The sequence below is a fragment of the Trachurus trachurus genome (genome assembly GCF_905171665.1).
Source record: "Trachurus trachurus genome assembly, chromosome: 24".
NCBI lineage: Eukaryota > Metazoa > Chordata > Actinopteri > Carangiformes > Carangidae > Trachurus > Trachurus trachurus.
Window position 1 is genome coordinate 13,339,219 of NC_139910.1, and position 17,805 is coordinate 13,357,023.

The window sequence follows — 17,805 nt, forward strand, 5'->3', positions numbered from 1 at the left end:
CAAACATTTCTCTTTCTACTTTATTCCAGCAGAGAACTGGAGCAAATAGTTGAGATCAGGATATGAGTCTGTTTGCAAAATCATATTAATTTCTCCCACATAAAGTGTCCCACACTTAATGGAGAATTATTCCCACAGTAATTTTCTTTTAATCCAAGCTCTGTGTGAATAGACTGGGTGTACAATAATATTGCATGGAATTAGAGCATGATTACTGGTGGATTGTATTGTTATTATTGACTTATTTATTTTGACTTCATTGCAGTCAGTTCACTGCAGTTTATCATAAATCGATGTGACAAAAACACACAGACTGTAATGTAGCCCATATGCAATTAAATTTAGTGCTGTGGGTTAAGTGAGCACACTCAACGCATTATTAAAATGAAAAATGTTCTATAGCTAACATAAAAAAGTACTCATTTTCAACAAAGACTTCAAGACCAAATAAGCAAAGCCACCTCCATGTCTCAAGGTGAAGTGTGAGGGACCAAAGATTGGTTAATTCAACCCTTTAACGCTGAAAATACAGTTTTTCTTTTTTCATTTGTGAGACAACAACTTAAGGCATAGACAAAAAGTGTCCTGTATGTTTCCTGACTGTGGAAGGCACTTTACAGCCCAAAGAGCTCCATGGTAAGATTTGTTTTGATCAAGTGTAAAAGAGTGAATGTCAAGCAATTCAATTCAATTTGAATGCTTGAACATTTCTGAAAGCAGCCTTTCCATTTCCAAGGAGTAAATGTGTTCTCTTTATAAGGCTCTTCTCAAGTGATGGCTGTGCTGCAAGCCACTTTATGTTAGTTATTTGCCACAAGTTGGCATGAGATTAGGAGATGGACTTCAGTCATAAACAGAGGTGGGAAGTTGCTGAATGTATTTACTCTGATACTTCACTACTTAGACACCAGATAATTTCACGAACGTTTCTCTCCACATGTGGCTGTTTTGGTTACTAGTCGCTTTGCATAAGAACATTCAGTGGAAACATCTAAGTTCATACAACATGATGATTAAACCGTCCAACAGTTTCAAGCCATGAAATTCCGTAATTTAAATACACTACTCTTACACATTTTTCTTCCAAAAATTTTAATTAGATGGTGAAAATATACAGTATATATTTCTCTCTAAGGAAAATATCCTCAGTCAATATGCAAATATTGTTCATTATAAACATTATGATACAAAATTAATTTCTCTTTCAGTATAAATTAGTTTAATTCTACATTTGTCCATGATTGGCTCCCAAACCTTGTGATGTCACTAAATAATGCCAGTCTGCAGGAGCAATGGAGCATTAAGACAAATAGAGATTATGTAAAAGTGAAAAGAGCTTTGTACAATCAAACTCTGCACATAGCCTACTGCATCTTCCTGCATAGCAGAGGTCAAACATCCAAGCTAAAGTCACATGCATGCAAACTTGTTTTTTGATTGGGGGGGTCTTTAACATAAAAGCAGAATTGTGACATTACACGTGCTCCTGGTGGAGCTGAATGTAATGCATCTTATCTATAATAATGGTGCTCTAATGTAACGTGCACAGTGTAATAATGCACATTGAATGGGGATATTCTCAATCCGAAAACTTGTTACACGGTCTAAATCACTGAGTCCAGCAGAACTGCGGCTTTTCCATCGGCCCTCTCCGTCACGTGGCGGCCTCCGCTCCACTTTGCCGGGAGTTTGTGTTGACTTTCAGGCCCTTAAGCAGGGCCTACCCGGTGCGCCTCAGAAAAGCAACGAGGCTTAACGGGAATCAAAGCTGTCATTCTCATTCCTGAGCCCCCCGCACCGCGCCGCACACGAGCCGCTCAACACACTTCACCGTGCCCGAGCGCAAACCACCAAAGCCCGTGTTTGTAGCCGCTCTGCTCTGCTCTGCTGGCCGCAACCGGATCATATGACTCGGCATATCCATAATGCTCTTTAGACCTGCTGATGGCCAGCAGTGGCTGCGCTCCATAAGACCAAAAAGCCAAAGGAGTTTAACGGATGTGTTGCCGTGATTATTCGGCCAAGTATCTTTATCCCACATTTAGATTAGCTGCTAATGATGGAGGAAAAGCCTCAAGTTGCAAGAAACTCAAGGCCACGTAACCTGAGAACAAGGACCGTGACTGTGTGAAGAAACGGCTTTAACCACTGTACGACACGGGCCGATTAGTCATAATGTAACTGCAGTCACAGCACTGGCGTTGGGCCTGTTTGGTCCTGGTCAGGAGGACAGTGGGAGAAGCATTAGGCCAGGGGTGTCACACTCATTTTAGTTCAGGGGCCCTCATCCTGCAGAATTTGATCTCAAGAGGACCGGAGCAGTAAAACAATAACATTTATAACCTAATGAGAACTATAAATGTCCCCATTTGTTTTGCCACATTAGTAAGATGTTTAAGTTAAATGAAGTATCCTTTTACAAAATGTTATGAACAACCTGAAATTTCTTGAAGAACAATATGTGCAATTTCAACAATATTACGCCTCTTCTGTCTTCTATGTAATTACTTGGCGAATTAATCGCATGGGCCCCTGGTTTAGACCCCTTAAGTTGTCTATTAATATGTACTAATACAATACCAAAAGCCTCACAATATAATGCATCCAAAGAACAGGGGTATTGTATGCATAAATGAACATCAAATACTTAGCCTACATTAAAACTGGTAATAGGACCCTATATACAATCTCCTATATTAAATTATTATCTGATACAAGTGCAATAACAAGCAGCACTGTTGTATCTGGTAAACAAAACTTCAGTCTTCATCCGTAAAAGGTTTGGACTATGTTAAATTTGAAATGCAACAAGTAGTTGATGAATTAATATAATGGAGTACAAGAGTACATTTCTATCTAATATATTGTGGAGTAGGAGCATTAGAAGTAATAAAAAAAATACCATGTAAACACAAAAAAAAAAAAAAAAAAAAAAAAGCACTTGTAATGACACAGGTCATTAACATGTGAGCAGGACTTTTAAACCTGCATCTGGTGGATGACGACCTCATCCTGACTCACTCAAACTCTAAAGTAAGTTTAACAGTGAAATATTTATTTTATGAGCTTGTCATTAGTTTTGGCTGGAAAATGTTCATATGAAATGGTTCTAGTAGCTGTCACATTCATGTCTATAGAGCAATACTTCCCTCTGAAATATAAATTGTAAATACTCAAATTGTACTTCAATACAGCTCGAGTGAATACAGTTAGTTGCGTCCCACTAGTTTGACCATCTCAGATTAAACCTTCATATAAAACTTTTGTGGTATTATATCACATGCAACTACACACTGTTCATGACAGAAATATTTATTTGGATTTATAAATTCAAAGTTAAGGTTTACATTACACAGCAAATGCATTTTTAATAGGCAAATTCATCAATTCAACAAGTAGACTCCACCGTCATGAACGGTCGCAAGCCTCTTAACAAATTAAGTTAAACATCAGTGGAAAATGACAACAAAGCACATTAAAAGCTTTATGCAACCACAAAAAAACCAGCCCGGAAAACAGGTAACATCACAGTGTGGTACTTTGGAGTGCTCTTACATTTTGTGTGTTATGTCTTTATTTATCACTCAGTCTCCCCACCCCACCCGGCTGATGTGCACCCCCTCTTCTTACAGCAGATACATGTCACCACTAATGGACATCAAGTGCTTCCTTTCCACAGCTCTCTTCTGGACATATATTAGAGGCAGAAAACCCATTTCTCAACCCAACCCATAAATAGACCGCATACACACATTAGCTCACCTGAACACACACACACACACACACACACACACGCATGCACATGCACACACACACCATTCAAGCCATTCTCTCTTTCTAGTGACAGCTGCGTGTCTCAGACTGCATGAGCCCAACATTGATTCCAACACAGGTCCCATCTCATGGAAATCGAAAAATATAAGTTTGAATTCACAAAACAAAGCTGGTCTTTAAATATGGCAGTAAGAAGCAGAGTCAAACATAATCTGTGGACAATTTCAGAAAATATGCATGTACCTTTTTTTTTTGCTAAAAATCTAAGATGAACTAGAGTCTACTTAATTTTTATGTTATGTTCTCTTAAATCTTTTACCACATTATGAGAAGACGGCTGTAAGGATATGAAACCAAATGTAATGTTAATGCTCCCAAAGGCTGTCTTGTGCAATAAAAACAAAATTCCAGTGCATTTAAATTTCAGTATCATTCGTTTTGAGCCTTGAAGTCCTTTAAATACTGACTGGGTGTCACAGCCGCCCAGAAAACAGCCAGTAAAGCTGCAGCTGAGGGCTCTACATTCACAAACAGGAGGTCGGTCGCACCTCAGGCACGAGACAGAAAGAGGGCAAATCTTGTACCGTTCTGCAAAAGGAAAACTTGCTTTCCTCTATTTCACCAATTACCTCTCTTCCTCTTCAGCTCAGCTTGTCCTGAATGTTCATCAGGCTGGTGTACGACTTCGCTCGCTTGGCTGGAAAGATGAGAGTTCACATTAGCAACATTGTCGTTAGGAGAAGTGATTGATTTTTGATTATGATCACATTCATTTTACATTAAAAATGAATTCAGATTTTTCTTTTTTAAATAACTCCAAATTAATTTATATTAAAGTGAAACACAAAGACTATTACAACTGATTCATTTTCTTTGTATCACAGTCACAAATCTGTTCAAACGACTGGTTCAATGCACCCACCATCCTCCAGCACAGAAAATAATCCTGCGACCCTGTCCATGATCCAGAGGTCTGCAGGAATATTTTAACCTAGACGGACCCCACCTCCGTCCAATATCACAGTCATTCGACCTCAGTCCCTCCCCTCCCTCCTCCCCAAAGACCCCCAAACTCTTCAAAACCCTGTCAAAAAATCTCTCTGTGTGTGACAATGGGCGAATTAAGCTGGTTACTCACGGTGTATGAGCTTGCGTTTCTTTTGTTCCGAGTGAAGGAAGCTGCTCAAGTAGAAGATGATGGGCAGAAAGAGCATGAAGCTGGACACGGCGATGACAGGCACCGTCTCCTCGCGGGGGAAGGAACAATTGAAATTCTTACTCCACAGTCTGCGTGTCATGTTCATCTGAAAGGAGGCAGAGAGCCAAATGCAACATAAACTTCAGCTCAGATGACAATGACAGGAGAGTGTTGGGACTAATTCAGCACTCATGGGTTTCTGTTCTGAAATATTTGCTGCCTGTATTCAGGGAGTTTTGCTTCGGGGATTTTATAACCTGCAGCTCTTATCCTCCTTTTTCACGAATCAGACACATTTATAGATCAAAAATACGAGTTGAACTGATAATACGAAATCAGCAACCACCTGGATATTCTCTCCCTTAGGGTTTTAATTAAACATGAAGAAAAAAAACCTTCCAACATTTTGTTTGTTATTTCCAAACTAGATGTTACAGCTTCCCTCTGCAGATAGAGTTGACACTTTAGTTCTAATCATTATACTATATCCTATGCATACATCACTATGTACTATACACTATTGCATTAGAAACTATAGCTATTAAAGTTATTTTTCCAAGTGTTTTCACTTTTATTCTGATAGGACAGTCAGACACAGACAGGAAATTAAGGGAGAGGGGGGGGGGGTGAGCAAGCAAAGGGCTGCAGGTTGGATTTGAACTTCCAGCTTCTACAGTCAAGCCAAAGCCAATGTTGTATGTGCTCTATCAGGTGAGCCCTAAGTCGCCTCCAGTACCATAGTTATTAGTACAACTGATACTATAAATAGCACGCCGAGTAAATCCAGCCGTTAGGGAGTTGCACCTTGTGTTGTTATCGAGGTCAAGCGCGTGAACCTTCTTCAAGCTGAATAGTTCAACTTTTCACTATGACGCAAACATCCCATCAGCAGCTCAGGGTGGACGACGAGCCCCTCTGACTAGTTTCCCCTTGGTGTCTATCTACAGGCTCCTCTAGGGGGTGCAGCCTCCTCTCTTCCCACCTCAAGGAGGAACTGATCTCTTGTACGTACCGCATCCTCTATGTCGATACACAGAGTCAGGTTGTTCTCCATCCTGCTGTACAGCTCATTCAGGTCTTTGTACGAGGTTTTACAGTTTTTGCAAAGCTCTGTGTGATTCCCCTGTGAAGAACAATTGAGAGGAGATACGACAGTCAGAGCATGAACTCAAAATAGACTGACATTGTACTGTAGATCAAATGTGGGAAGTACCTGTTGATACTTCTCAAAGCAGGTGAGAGTTTGATTTAGAGTCGTCATGAAGAACAGCGTGTCATTGGTTGCACTCTGAAGTCCTGCAGCGATGCATTCTGCACAAGAGGAAATATAAACATTCATCAGTTAGGTCTTTTCTGTCCAATAAATGTGGACAAAAGAATTATTTTATCCAATATTTGAACCATTTTTCAGTTGTTGTTTTTTACTCAGCCCCTGCAAACTGCTACGAATGAACAAACTGGGGATAAAACAAATAGTAGATTAATCAATTACTAGTTGATACTGTTTCAGTCAATTTCCACAAGAATTGCCTTGCGCAATCAGGAGGATTTTCTGTTCTACCTGGTTTGATGTGATAGCAAAATGAATATCTTTGGGGTTTTGGGGGGTTAGTTGGAGATAATAAGCTTTTTGGTGGCACCACATTGTACTACAGGAAGTTTCATTGGGCTTTTGTCACTATTTTCTGACATTTCCAGACAAGAAAACAAAAATAATCATTATTTACAAAACCTAAACACAGAAAATTCAGTTGTATGAGAAAAATCACATTCTCCCTTTGGCAGGAAATGCAGTGAAGAGCTGTGATACAATTATACACTCATGTCACAAGCTGATATGGTTCATGTTGGACATCCTGGCTGGTGGAGACAGAGTCTGTGTAATAAAAATTAAAAGTCACATGTATTGTCTCTGCAACATTCAGCGTGTCCACCACCACCACCACCAACTCCCACCACCCTCATTAAAGCCTCACCGAATGTTGTCTCTACTTGACCCTGCACTCTGACCCCTGTGGTCAAATGCATCCCCATCTTGTGTGTGAGTCAGACCTTCAAAGACGGCCACAAATCCCTAATAACACAAGCACACACACACACAAAAAAAAGTCACAACACTTACTTTCACAGTCTGATTTGCTCCACACAAGATTCACATTGCTGTACATCAGAAAAACCAGCATCAGCCGATCACTGCGCAGAAGACTGTCCTTACAGCTCACGTTCCCAGGACCCATCTGAGGACACACACAGCCACATCTTATCAACACACATTACACTACCTGCAAAGGTTGTTTTGATTTCTGGGGGTGAACAGATATAGATACAAACACACATCTAAAACAGTCTTTCTTTGAATATCTAAGCACTGTTGAGGTTGTGTGGTGCAGGAAACATTGCACAGAAAATATAAAAAGTAGCCTATATGTTTGCTGCAGTTGTTGTGCTTATGTCTTTCCAGAATGTATCTATAAAATGTATTCTGGAATAAAACATTAGATAAGACACTTGACTCGTAGAAAGACAGATACGAGAAGTAGGCCTAGAATAAAACACAAAAGTCGCCGTTTCCTCAAATGTGCTGCCACCAGTTAGTCACATCACAAGACTCGTGACTCATGGGACAACTGAGGCCTGTCCTCGACTAAAACTAAAGCCCAGAAAGAAAGAAAAAGACAAACCCGGCGCCAGGCTAACGTTATGTACCTGATCCGAGGATATGTTGGTGTAGATGTCCATGAGGCTCCGGTAGCTGGAGAAACAGTTCTGACACACATGGACGGGTCGAGCCGCAGGTATCAGACAGTTCACGTGGGCCACGTACCGCTGCCCGAAGATGTGGAGCAGCTCGCTGCAGTAGTCGTTGATCTCCAGGTCCTCCGGGAAGGAGGACAGCTGCAGCCCGAAGGAGGAGGAGGACGACGACCCCGGCTTGAAAACAGGAGAAGCGACCGCAACCGGGCTCAGATGAGGCGGCGTTTGTCCCGGTTCGTCCATGACCGTGAGGTTTACTACGTCGCTGGACACGAGGGAGTAAATATTCATCACTAGGAAAAGAAAAAACGAGAAGTTTCTGCAAAGAGACATGGTTTCAGACCAGGGTAAACAGCAGCAGCTGCTCCTCACCACCTAAACAACCCTCGATTTCCTGGTTGTGTTTCCCCACGCGATCATGTGACAGGGTTAGAGATCTCGCGAGATCTCAACGTCCACGTTAATATGTAAATTTTGAAGTGTAAACTTATTACAGACCTCTATTTGCTACTTAGACGCATAGGTTGCAAAGTATTTTAATTGTATGTGGTCTTGTATTACTTGTGAAAAAATTTAGAGCCCTATATTTGCTACATTTATTGTTTATTCGCTCTACCTTATGTCTTTTACATTAATTTGACTTTTGTCCTGCTTTTAATAGGGTTAGCGTTAGGGTTAATGTAGCCTAAGCATAATCAATACGGGCTTTTCTTTTTTTCTTTTTTTCCCAGCAAGATAAGATAAGAGGATATTACAACAGCCTGCAGTGAGTAAGGCTTACATTTGCATTTACATTCATGAAGTTAAAATTCAATTCAAATCAATTAAATCCCAATGTAAACATAGCCTATATTATTACAACGTTTTAATGTAGGCCTATTCAATTTACTACAATGGTTTAAAAAGAAATAATCTGTTATGTATTTGGCTTACAAACCTTATCTATCTATCTATCTATCTATCTATCTATCTATCTATCTATCTATCTATCTATCTATCTATCTATCTATCTATCTATCTCTGAGTTCTCTCAAGTTCAGTAGAAATACTCTTAAATGTAGCTACGCAGCTTAGTGACTGTCCACCCTGCTGGGGATGGGGGGTGTATTAGAGAGACACAGGCTGCAGTCTCTCCTCCTGGTCTCCTCATTATTTACGGGGTTTTGACACCATGCAATTTTGCAATGTGCGCTCGGCTCGGAGCAAATAATCACAGAGTCAAGGTAAACGATCTGGGCTCCAATCCTGATTGTGAATATTGTCAAAAACCCCCTCGAATCAAGCAGCCGCAGTCAATGGTCGTTAATGCGAAATTAGTGGCTCTTGATAACTTGCAGGCCGCGTCAATTCCGCAGTCATCAGAGCCTAATGAAAATGAGGGGGGGCAGAGACGCAGCGCAGCATTAGCGGTCTATTCTGATGCCTACGCACAACTGCGGTGGTAAATGTGGATTCTGGCCCCTGATGCTCCTCTCACTTGCACATGGCACCGGCAGCTCATTAACTCTTCTTCTCCTGACCGGAGTTCACCTAATTGTTCAGATGTTCCCCATCCCTTTATTATTTATTTTTACACCCAGAAAGAAGAAGTGATTACAATCTAAATCCTCTCTGATTTTTTTTTTTTTTTTTACCTTATTGTGCAGTTATGGGTGTCCACTGCATGGTTACACCTTCGTTTTTTGTTTTTTTTAAGTAGCCTACAATTAAAAATATTAGCCTATTATCATCATCAGTATTGTTGCTGTTGTGCATCAATAAAACATAAGGCTGATAGCACCAATGACATAAGTTTTGGATGTGTTTCCTCTGCAGATCAGCAGTATATTTTAAGTAAAGTCGGCATTTCATTATTGTTAGGGGATAACCATTATTAGATGGCAGAAAAAGTCTTCATTAGCATGTGATAGATGGAGAAACCCAGAGGACAAAAATCACTAATTAGGTCCATAAATGAAATGATGGTGGTGGTGATGAGAGCCCTTCAGGAGTTGATGACAAGACTTAATGCTGGAGGCTCCTCTTGATTTGGAGCAGGATACAAAGGCTTTACATCACAGTTTGAAGAGGGGAGTGGTCAACAACGTTACTCACCTTTAACAGTATTCATGATTTGGGTTGATCAAAGCTCTACAAGCTTCATTCAGCTTAGACCTTTACCCATGAGAGAGGTGCTCAGGTCTTTTACAATAGAACACGTAATAATACTCATTATAATTAAAAGTCCAGCACTCAGTAAGATAAAGATATGTGAATAAACAAGCGAGAAAAGATGCATAAAATAGCCCCTAATTGACTTGTTATCAACTAGCTTTTACAGTATTAGGTGCAGAAGAATATAGTTGTGTGTATTAACCCGATGGATCTTAACCTGAGGGTCGGGCTCCTCCAAAGAGAAAATCTGAGGGGTTGTAAGATGATCACTGGAGGAGGATAAAAGAAAAAAAGAAACAAACTTCTCTACAAAAATCATTTTTAAACGTTCATGTCTTCGCTATTTGGATCAAATGTTATCACAAAAAAAGTAAAGATGTCCTAAACTTCTGATCCATGACAAGGGAGTTTGGTTTATTTTGTGTTTTTTTCATATCTATTGAAAATTAAAGAAGTCAGCTGAATAAAAAAATGTTTTTTTTAAAAAAAAAAAAACATGGAAACAGGCTTTTCAAGTAAAGTAGGACTTTGTTTTATTGTATTAAAGTGCACCTTTTCTATTTTTTTTTTTTTTTTTTAGATCTTGGGAAAATACGCCAAAAACAAAAATGGAAACTCCTCCAAGTTTTAAAAGTTTAGTGTTTTAACCTAAAACAGCTACCAACACATGAATGTGTCAGGTCTGCATCTGTCAACTGTGTTAGCCTAGCCTAGCTACAGGTCACGCTCGCGTTAAGGCCAGTCTGGGCTCAGAGCGTGTGATATGAGTCCTTTCCCTCAAACCGGACAATCACAAAGGGGTTAACTCAAACCAGTTCAGCCTTAAACTTGGCTCTTGGCGTGGGGAGAGAAAATAGCTGTAAAGTTATGCAGAAGTTATTCTTCATCCTTCGGGCCGTCCCTAATCCGCCAAAAACCTCATTCTTTCATCGGAGAACTGTGCCTCCTTTCTTGTTCGCCCCTCTCTATACAACATAAAGTCAGACTGCATTTAATGGTTATGTCGGGATGGGAGAGGGGCTTTCTTCTTCCTCCTTTCTCCAGAATATTGCCCTTTTCGTCGTGTGAGTCTCCCAACCCGCAGGGACCCCCATATTCTTCCCTCCGCGTCTGACTCGAATCACAAACTAACCCTGATTTTCACCACTTTGCTGGGAATTGCGGGGAGTGATAATAGAGATTTCGCTTTCATTTTATACGCTTGACTTGGTTATTGTTGCTTTTCTCCTCTCCCGTGATTCTCCCCTTTTCCAGGGATTAGCCCTGACTTCGCCCGCTATACTGGCCGCCGAAGTGCCCCTGAGCCCCGGGGATGACAATTGATGCAGATCAAGGCGGGCCCATTCTGCGGCTTTGAAAAGGGACAGATCTGAGTCGGGTTTAAATGAAGGGGTTTTAATGGACGAAGCGGATGCTCCTCGGTTTGCTTCCCACATGTTCAATGCTAGATTTAGGAATACGTTCTTCATCAACGTTTGGTGGTAAAAAAAAAATGTCACAATGGTGAAGCTGAAAGTGAAGATGATGATGGTTAGAATAATCATAGAGAAAATGGAGAAACTGTTGATAATATAGCTAGTGGTGCCTGTGTGAGTGGACAGTGATGGAAAGTACGATGAAGAAGAAGAAAATGATGACAGTGATTATAGGGGTTAAGGTGACATTGATATGAAGGGTGATTGCACTGTTTGTGCTGAGGATGAAGATGAGGAAGATTATGAAAAGTTTGCATTTAAAGAGGAATTTGCTCTGGTTTCCTTGCTCTTACACATAAGTCCCAGAAGTAATGTTTTAAAAGGTGCATATAAAGCAAGGTTAAGGCTAACAGGGCTAGTTTAAGTAATAAACAGCCTAGAGCTGTCAGGAGGATGAAAAAGTGTCTGTGGAGGAAAGGAAGGCAACTGAAGGTTTTTATGAGACCTCTCCTAAACAGTCAAGGCGAGACAGAGATGATAACAGCACTGTGTTGAATTCAAATAATAAGAAATAGAAAACAGCAGCAAACAGGTCAACATGTCAGTAAACAAGGACACAAACAGTGTGACAGTGAGTGGCTGTGAAAAGAGCTGGAATAAATAAATTATTTTATATAGGCTACTTATGGTTTATTTAGAGTGTGCATTGACGGTGCAGGATGTAGAGCTACTGGCTGCTTTTATGACCAATATGATCTCAGATGAAAATTACATGTATTTAGGATATGAGCACATATTAGTATTATGACGATAATGAGAAGATGGTGGTAGCAAATAAATAGTAGCCTGCATTTACTTAAGTATGCACCTTTTGAGATTATTTCATCTCCACTACATTTTAATGAAAACTATTTTTTTTTACTCCACTGATTAAAGAGGAAATCATGTCATTGTTAGTTGTTCAAAGATGTTTTTCCTCCAAACTTATCTTCTCTCAAGGTTTTATAGGCAGTTCAATAGTTCATAGCTGTTATTTCAGGTTCACAGAAGAAACCAACAGCTGCACTACAGTATTAAAACATTCGATTTGAGGGTGGAAATAATATAAACAAGGATATTGATGGAGGTGCCCATTGTTGGTGTTTTAACAGTGCAGTCTGTGAGATCTACAGGTGTCACTGTCTCAACAGCCTGACCGTCCATGTCTGCTCATCACTGTCACGTCACAGAAGAGAGGGTTTCACATATTTGCTACGTCTCCCTCAATCAGGCATCTCTGCTGCACTGTGAGAAGTTAATCTTTGTTGACGGTGTGTTGTGCACTCTTCCGTGCATGGGACGGTCGGTTTGGGATCTCTCCTGGAAAAGCCCCGGTCCGCGCTTATGTAGAGGAGGGGGATAATTACCAAACACGCAGCCGACAGGAGCGACACAAAAGCCGCTTTGACTTCCTCACTGCTGGTTGCCTCCAGGGGATGGTCCCGCTCCCTGCTCGCCCTGCTCACCCAGACCACTTCTCATCACTCCTGAGAGGCAGAGACGTCTTGTTCCATAACAAGACACGAAACTGACTTCTTTCAGCTCCAGTGAACTGGACATAAACCCAGTCTGACAACCTCCAGTGCCCAAACAGAACAGAGAGCGGACGGGTGGGCCGGGACAGAGGACAAGAGAGGGGTGGGGGTGGCACAGGGGCACTCTAAATAAACTTGTTATTCACTTTAAATCTTAAATCTTTAGGGGGGGGGGAGAACAGCAAAAGAAGTTTATTTAAATCTGACTCGACCAGTTCCAAGTATCTGTCTGTGAAATCCAACATTTGCATCTTTCCTACTTGGAGCCTCTGTCACGGATGATAATCAACTTTTTATCTCCCTGATGAGTAAATGTATGAATCCTCTCCACGGTCCCTCTCAGAGCCACTGTCCCCCCTCTCGGAGCTCAGTGTGTTACAGCATTGAAAGCACGACGTGCTGTAAATGTAATGGGCCGGGAGTGATTGTTTCTGACAAGCAACAAAACACGTCGTCCCTCCCCTCAAATTAGTCCCCCAGGAGGGGGTAGGGTGAGGGGTTCATGCCCCAGGAGACGCATGGACAGGGCAGCATGACAGCGTATAGCATGAACACACATGTGACTTTCAGCTCCCAGTCTATACTGCTGCAGTTTTCTTTGCTCTTTGCTGGTGCCAGATATTCAGTGAATTAATGTGGGATGTATAAATGTGACCCACAGATGGTGATTGACAGTAACCAACAACAACAAGAACAACTGCAAACAACTAATAAATGTTTTCCACTTCAAATCACTGCTGACCTGTTTGATGTATTTATATTTAAGATATGATACGAATGAATGGCATTTATTTTATAACTGCTGACAAAGACACATCACCGCTCCAATCAAATGACCACCCACAATGACAACACACAGTACAATACAGCACACTGCCATTAAGTCTTAACAAGTCACTTAAGGCTTAAGTTAAGTGGTTTTGCTTGTTTTCTGCCTTAGCAAATAGATTTAATCTCAGATCCTCTTAAGTGACATTATTGTCAGATTAGCAGAGTTAGAAAGAAGTACACACTTTTACTTCTTTTTTTTTCCTGAATCAAAAGTTAAGGCAACTTTGAAAGCATTAGATTTAATATTGGCTTCACTTTACATTATTACTTCAATTTAAAACTACCCTTGTCATTCATTCAAAGACATATTCTAGAGTTAGTGAAATTTGTTCACATTGAAAGTTTCATAAGAAAACAATTGTATATTTTATTTGTGTGTTTAGAATAAAAGTGTGTTTTTTCTAATTCTCCTTTTCTCCTCTTTTATTAGTGCTTTCCTGCCTTTTGGGGCATATGACCTCCACGAACTGTTCAAATGCTTCCCTGGATCAGCTGTGAGTGAAGTAATGTGCGACAAAACACCAGTCTACAGCGGCGCCAGTGGACGCAGTCTCCATCTATATCAGAGTACGAAAAAACAAACCTGTTCTCAGTGTTTATATGAAGGCAAGAAGTGAAGCACAGATACCATTAAGGTAAATTTATCATCACATAATCCTTAATAATTGTGTAAAACAATGACAAAATGTATCTTATACGTCAAACCTGGAAGGTTTTTGACAAAATGTTCAGTAAGAAGGGGGAAAAGAGGTGACGGCGCGTAACCTGCCAAAGTTTGTAAAGAGGGGCAACATTACATCTCCATGTTAACCAGCCATATTATTCATAGTGGGCCATGGATGAATAGGCAGTTGGACCGGGAAGAAAAGGCAGTTAGCTAGTCAGTTAGTGAGGGGTTAGCTTTCAAGCCAGCGCTGATTTGTGAACGAGGGAGTAGGAGGAGTGGTGGAGGGCCTGGCGTTCAGGAAAGCCTCTCCTGGGCCAGAAGAAAAGGATTTGGCCCAGATGCAGGCAGCGATGTTAACTTTGAGTGGCCCCTGTGGCTCAAGCTCAGCACCCCCCCCCCACACACACACACACACACACACACACACACACACACACACACCCGCACCCACCACCCCACCCCTCCCTCTTTCTTCCCAAGCCCCCAGGTTGCCTTTGCATGACATCATCCCCAAACTATGCCCCCCATACCCATGTGAATCTGAGCTGTCACAATCAGCCCCCCACCCCCCCTACACTCCAGCTCCATTAAACTGTACTGCGCTGCAAAACCCATACGTTTCTCCCACCCCCCCCCCCCCCCCCCTTTTTTTCTCCTCTCTCCCTCTCTTCTCCTACCACCAATCTCCTCCCTTCTTCTTCTTCTTTTTTAACCCCAGAAAGACATTGTTTGAGTCAGGGCCTGATCAAAAAACTGTTGCCCGCCAACCACAGGGCTTTCTGTAAATTCAATAAGGCCACCTTAAAGATTTTCCTAATTAATGGATGACATCTTTGGCTGGAGGAGAGGCGAGGCATTCTGCTCCAGCTCGCTCTTTGTTCGCCTCCTAATTAACTTTCCTAGGTCACTCAGGTCCCCGCAACCTGAGAGTGAAGAGCCCCCATTGAGGAGGGAGTTGTAAACTTACTTTTTTTGCCTCGGCACTTAAAAGGGGAAAGCAACTATAGGGAACAGAAAATATCCTATTTAAGTCCTTTGTGAGTGAACTGCTTGCACATGTTCCAATAAAGGAAGTCTTCTAAATAAGCTGCCATGTTGCTCTCCGCTCCCCCTCCTTTCTCCCTTATCCCACCTCTTTCACTCCCAGCTCCACAGAAAGGTTATGAATGATAGCTCTGGGTTGAGGGGGGTAAAGGGCCAAAGGACAGCATCTGGGCATTGTGGAATTGTGAGCATCTGAAACTTTGAGGGAATTTGAGGATGGGAAAAGCGCTGAGCTGCTGGGTGGTGGTGGGGTGGACGATTGAGAAAATGTGGTGAATATGAGGAAGAGAAAAAAAAATAAGTGCCTCTTTGCCCTCGTCATTGTTTGGGTGTTTCTAAAAGACCCCATGTCTCCCAGATGCTTTCATCACTCCTCATCTTTATCTTTCAAAGGTAAAAAAAAAAAAGAAAAGAAAAAAGAAGAAGTCCTACAGATACACAGCTATACGTGTGAAAGAAGCCTTCACATGACAACATCACACAATATGCTCCTCCCATGTCTGTTCCCATAGAACCAATTGTCATTTATTTCACTCTGAACAGACATAGGCTAAATTGAATTATTGTGTTTGAAGGTTGCAGTTACAAGCAAAGTCTTAGTGGCACGACCAAAGAAATAAAAGTGGAAAAGGACAAAAGGAATGTGTTTATCCCTGACTTAACTCAGCACGCTCAGTTGTTTTACTGTTTTACAGCATCACGTGCAGCCCAGTGCAAAACTCATGTCAATGTTACTTAATGGAGATAAACGTAAGAGAGAGACGGACACAAATAGGTGAATAGTAAAGCACACAGGCCTCGATCACAGACCAGTCAGAGAGTGTGGGAACAACCATCTCTGTATCAAAGTTGTTATTATTATTAAATAGGGCCTAAGTAAAGTAAGCAAGTAAGTTGTGTTTAATGTGATTTCTTTGTCATGATCATCATTATGTACTCAGTCTGAGTTTCTCGAGTCAAGTCGTCAACAATTCACAGCAGGACACTTTTTAAACAGAGCTGGTCTCGACCTTCTCTCCATCATAGTATTTTACGTGCAAAAACCTCCCAGAACCTGAGTCAGACTGAGCGGCCATTTGCCTGGAGAAGAAGACGCAGGAAGAGATAAAAGGGGGGCAGAGAGAGAGAAAACCACCATGCAATGATAGGTGATAGCAGCGGCAGCAGTAGCAACAATGACATTAAAAGTATTCTTTGTTTGTTGTAAAGATACTGACAAGAGCTAATAAGTATTATTTTTTGTTAAATATAGAAATGTATAGCAGCAGCAGGTGTGAGGCAAAGACATGCAGACAGAAGTTGGTCTCTTAACCAGCAAAAAGTTTCATTTTACCTGAAAAATACAATATGTGTTTTGGGCTTAAAGATAATTATCATAACTGTATATATAGGATGCCATAAGGTTCACATTATCCTAAGCATGTTGGTAACAAACTAACTAGCACTGATTTTACATGCGCTTGTTATTTATCTTCTCCTTCAATAAAGCTTTTTAACTTTTGTACAGAGCAGTGTACCTTGACTTTTTGGGATAATCCTTTATTTTTCTTGTGCACAGAAGCCTGAGCGTGCAGTAACCTGCCTCCAGATCCAAGTCACACTTTCTCAGTTGGTTTCAGTTCTGCCTCAGTAGAAATGTTCATGTGGACCTCACATCACCTGAGATAGTATATGATGTTCCTGCTGTATGTGTGTGAGTCGGGCTATACTACAAAGTACACACACACACACACACAAGGACACATGTTCATCGATATTCTCATCACGTCCCCTGACACACACTTATACACTGACCTGCTTCTCCAAAGAGCCTCATCCTATACATTATAGCCCCGGCTGAAAACAGACAAGGTCACACCCTGTCCCGATTCTGTCAATGAAACACCAGTCCTCCTCCAGTATGTGTGAGTGCGTGTGTGTATTAAGACTCGTGAGGTGAGTGTGAAGGTCCTGACGACAGCTCCCATGCACCGGGGTCCCTGGGGGTTAATGACGAGTGGAAACTGTGACCCCCAGACCGTGACCACTGAACCTGACCTGTGGAGCCAGCAGGGTAACATCAGGAGGCGCGGGGCAGAGGCAGACTGACTGCTCAACAGAGCTGGATAAGCAGCAGAATGACTGTCAGAGTGACTCCAGGTGAACGGCTGCGGTGGTGGTGGAGGGAGCTGATGACAGCCATTCTCTGCTTAATCTGTCTGACGGCCGCGACCACTGTTCACGCCACCGCTGCTGCTGCTGCCACTGCTGCTGCTGCTGCTGCTTAAACACAGTCACAGGGACAATAATATGTGTGAGCCTGCATGGATGGACACCACATACAGAGAACATGGGATGTGCATGATGCATATGCAGGCTGTTTACACATTGCTCATCTGAAATCTAGGTGCATAT

General features: G+C 41.6%; 1 protein-coding gene across 1 annotated transcript in view; it reads right to left on the bottom strand.

The window, feature by feature from the left end:
- Positions 1-3,316: 3,316 nt before the first annotated feature.
- Positions 3,317-17,805, bottom strand: part of ostm1 (osteoclastogenesis associated transmembrane protein 1) — a 181,554-nt gene continuing 167,065 nt past the window's right edge. The window contains exons 2-7 of the mRNA XM_084001092.1: positions 7,679-8,101; positions 7,095-7,209; positions 6,186-6,283; positions 5,985-6,095; positions 4,913-5,078; positions 3,317-4,471 (exon numbers count right to left, since the gene is read on the bottom strand). Of these exons, the coding sequence (XP_083857218.1) occupies positions 4,416-4,471; positions 4,913-5,078; positions 5,985-6,095; positions 6,186-6,283; positions 7,095-7,209; positions 7,679-8,059 (927 nt within the window). The 5' untranslated portion in view covers positions 8,060-8,101 and the 3' untranslated portion in view covers positions 3,317-4,415. The remainder of the gene's footprint in view (positions 4,472-4,912; positions 5,079-5,984; positions 6,096-6,185; positions 6,284-7,094; positions 7,210-7,678; positions 8,102-17,805) is intronic.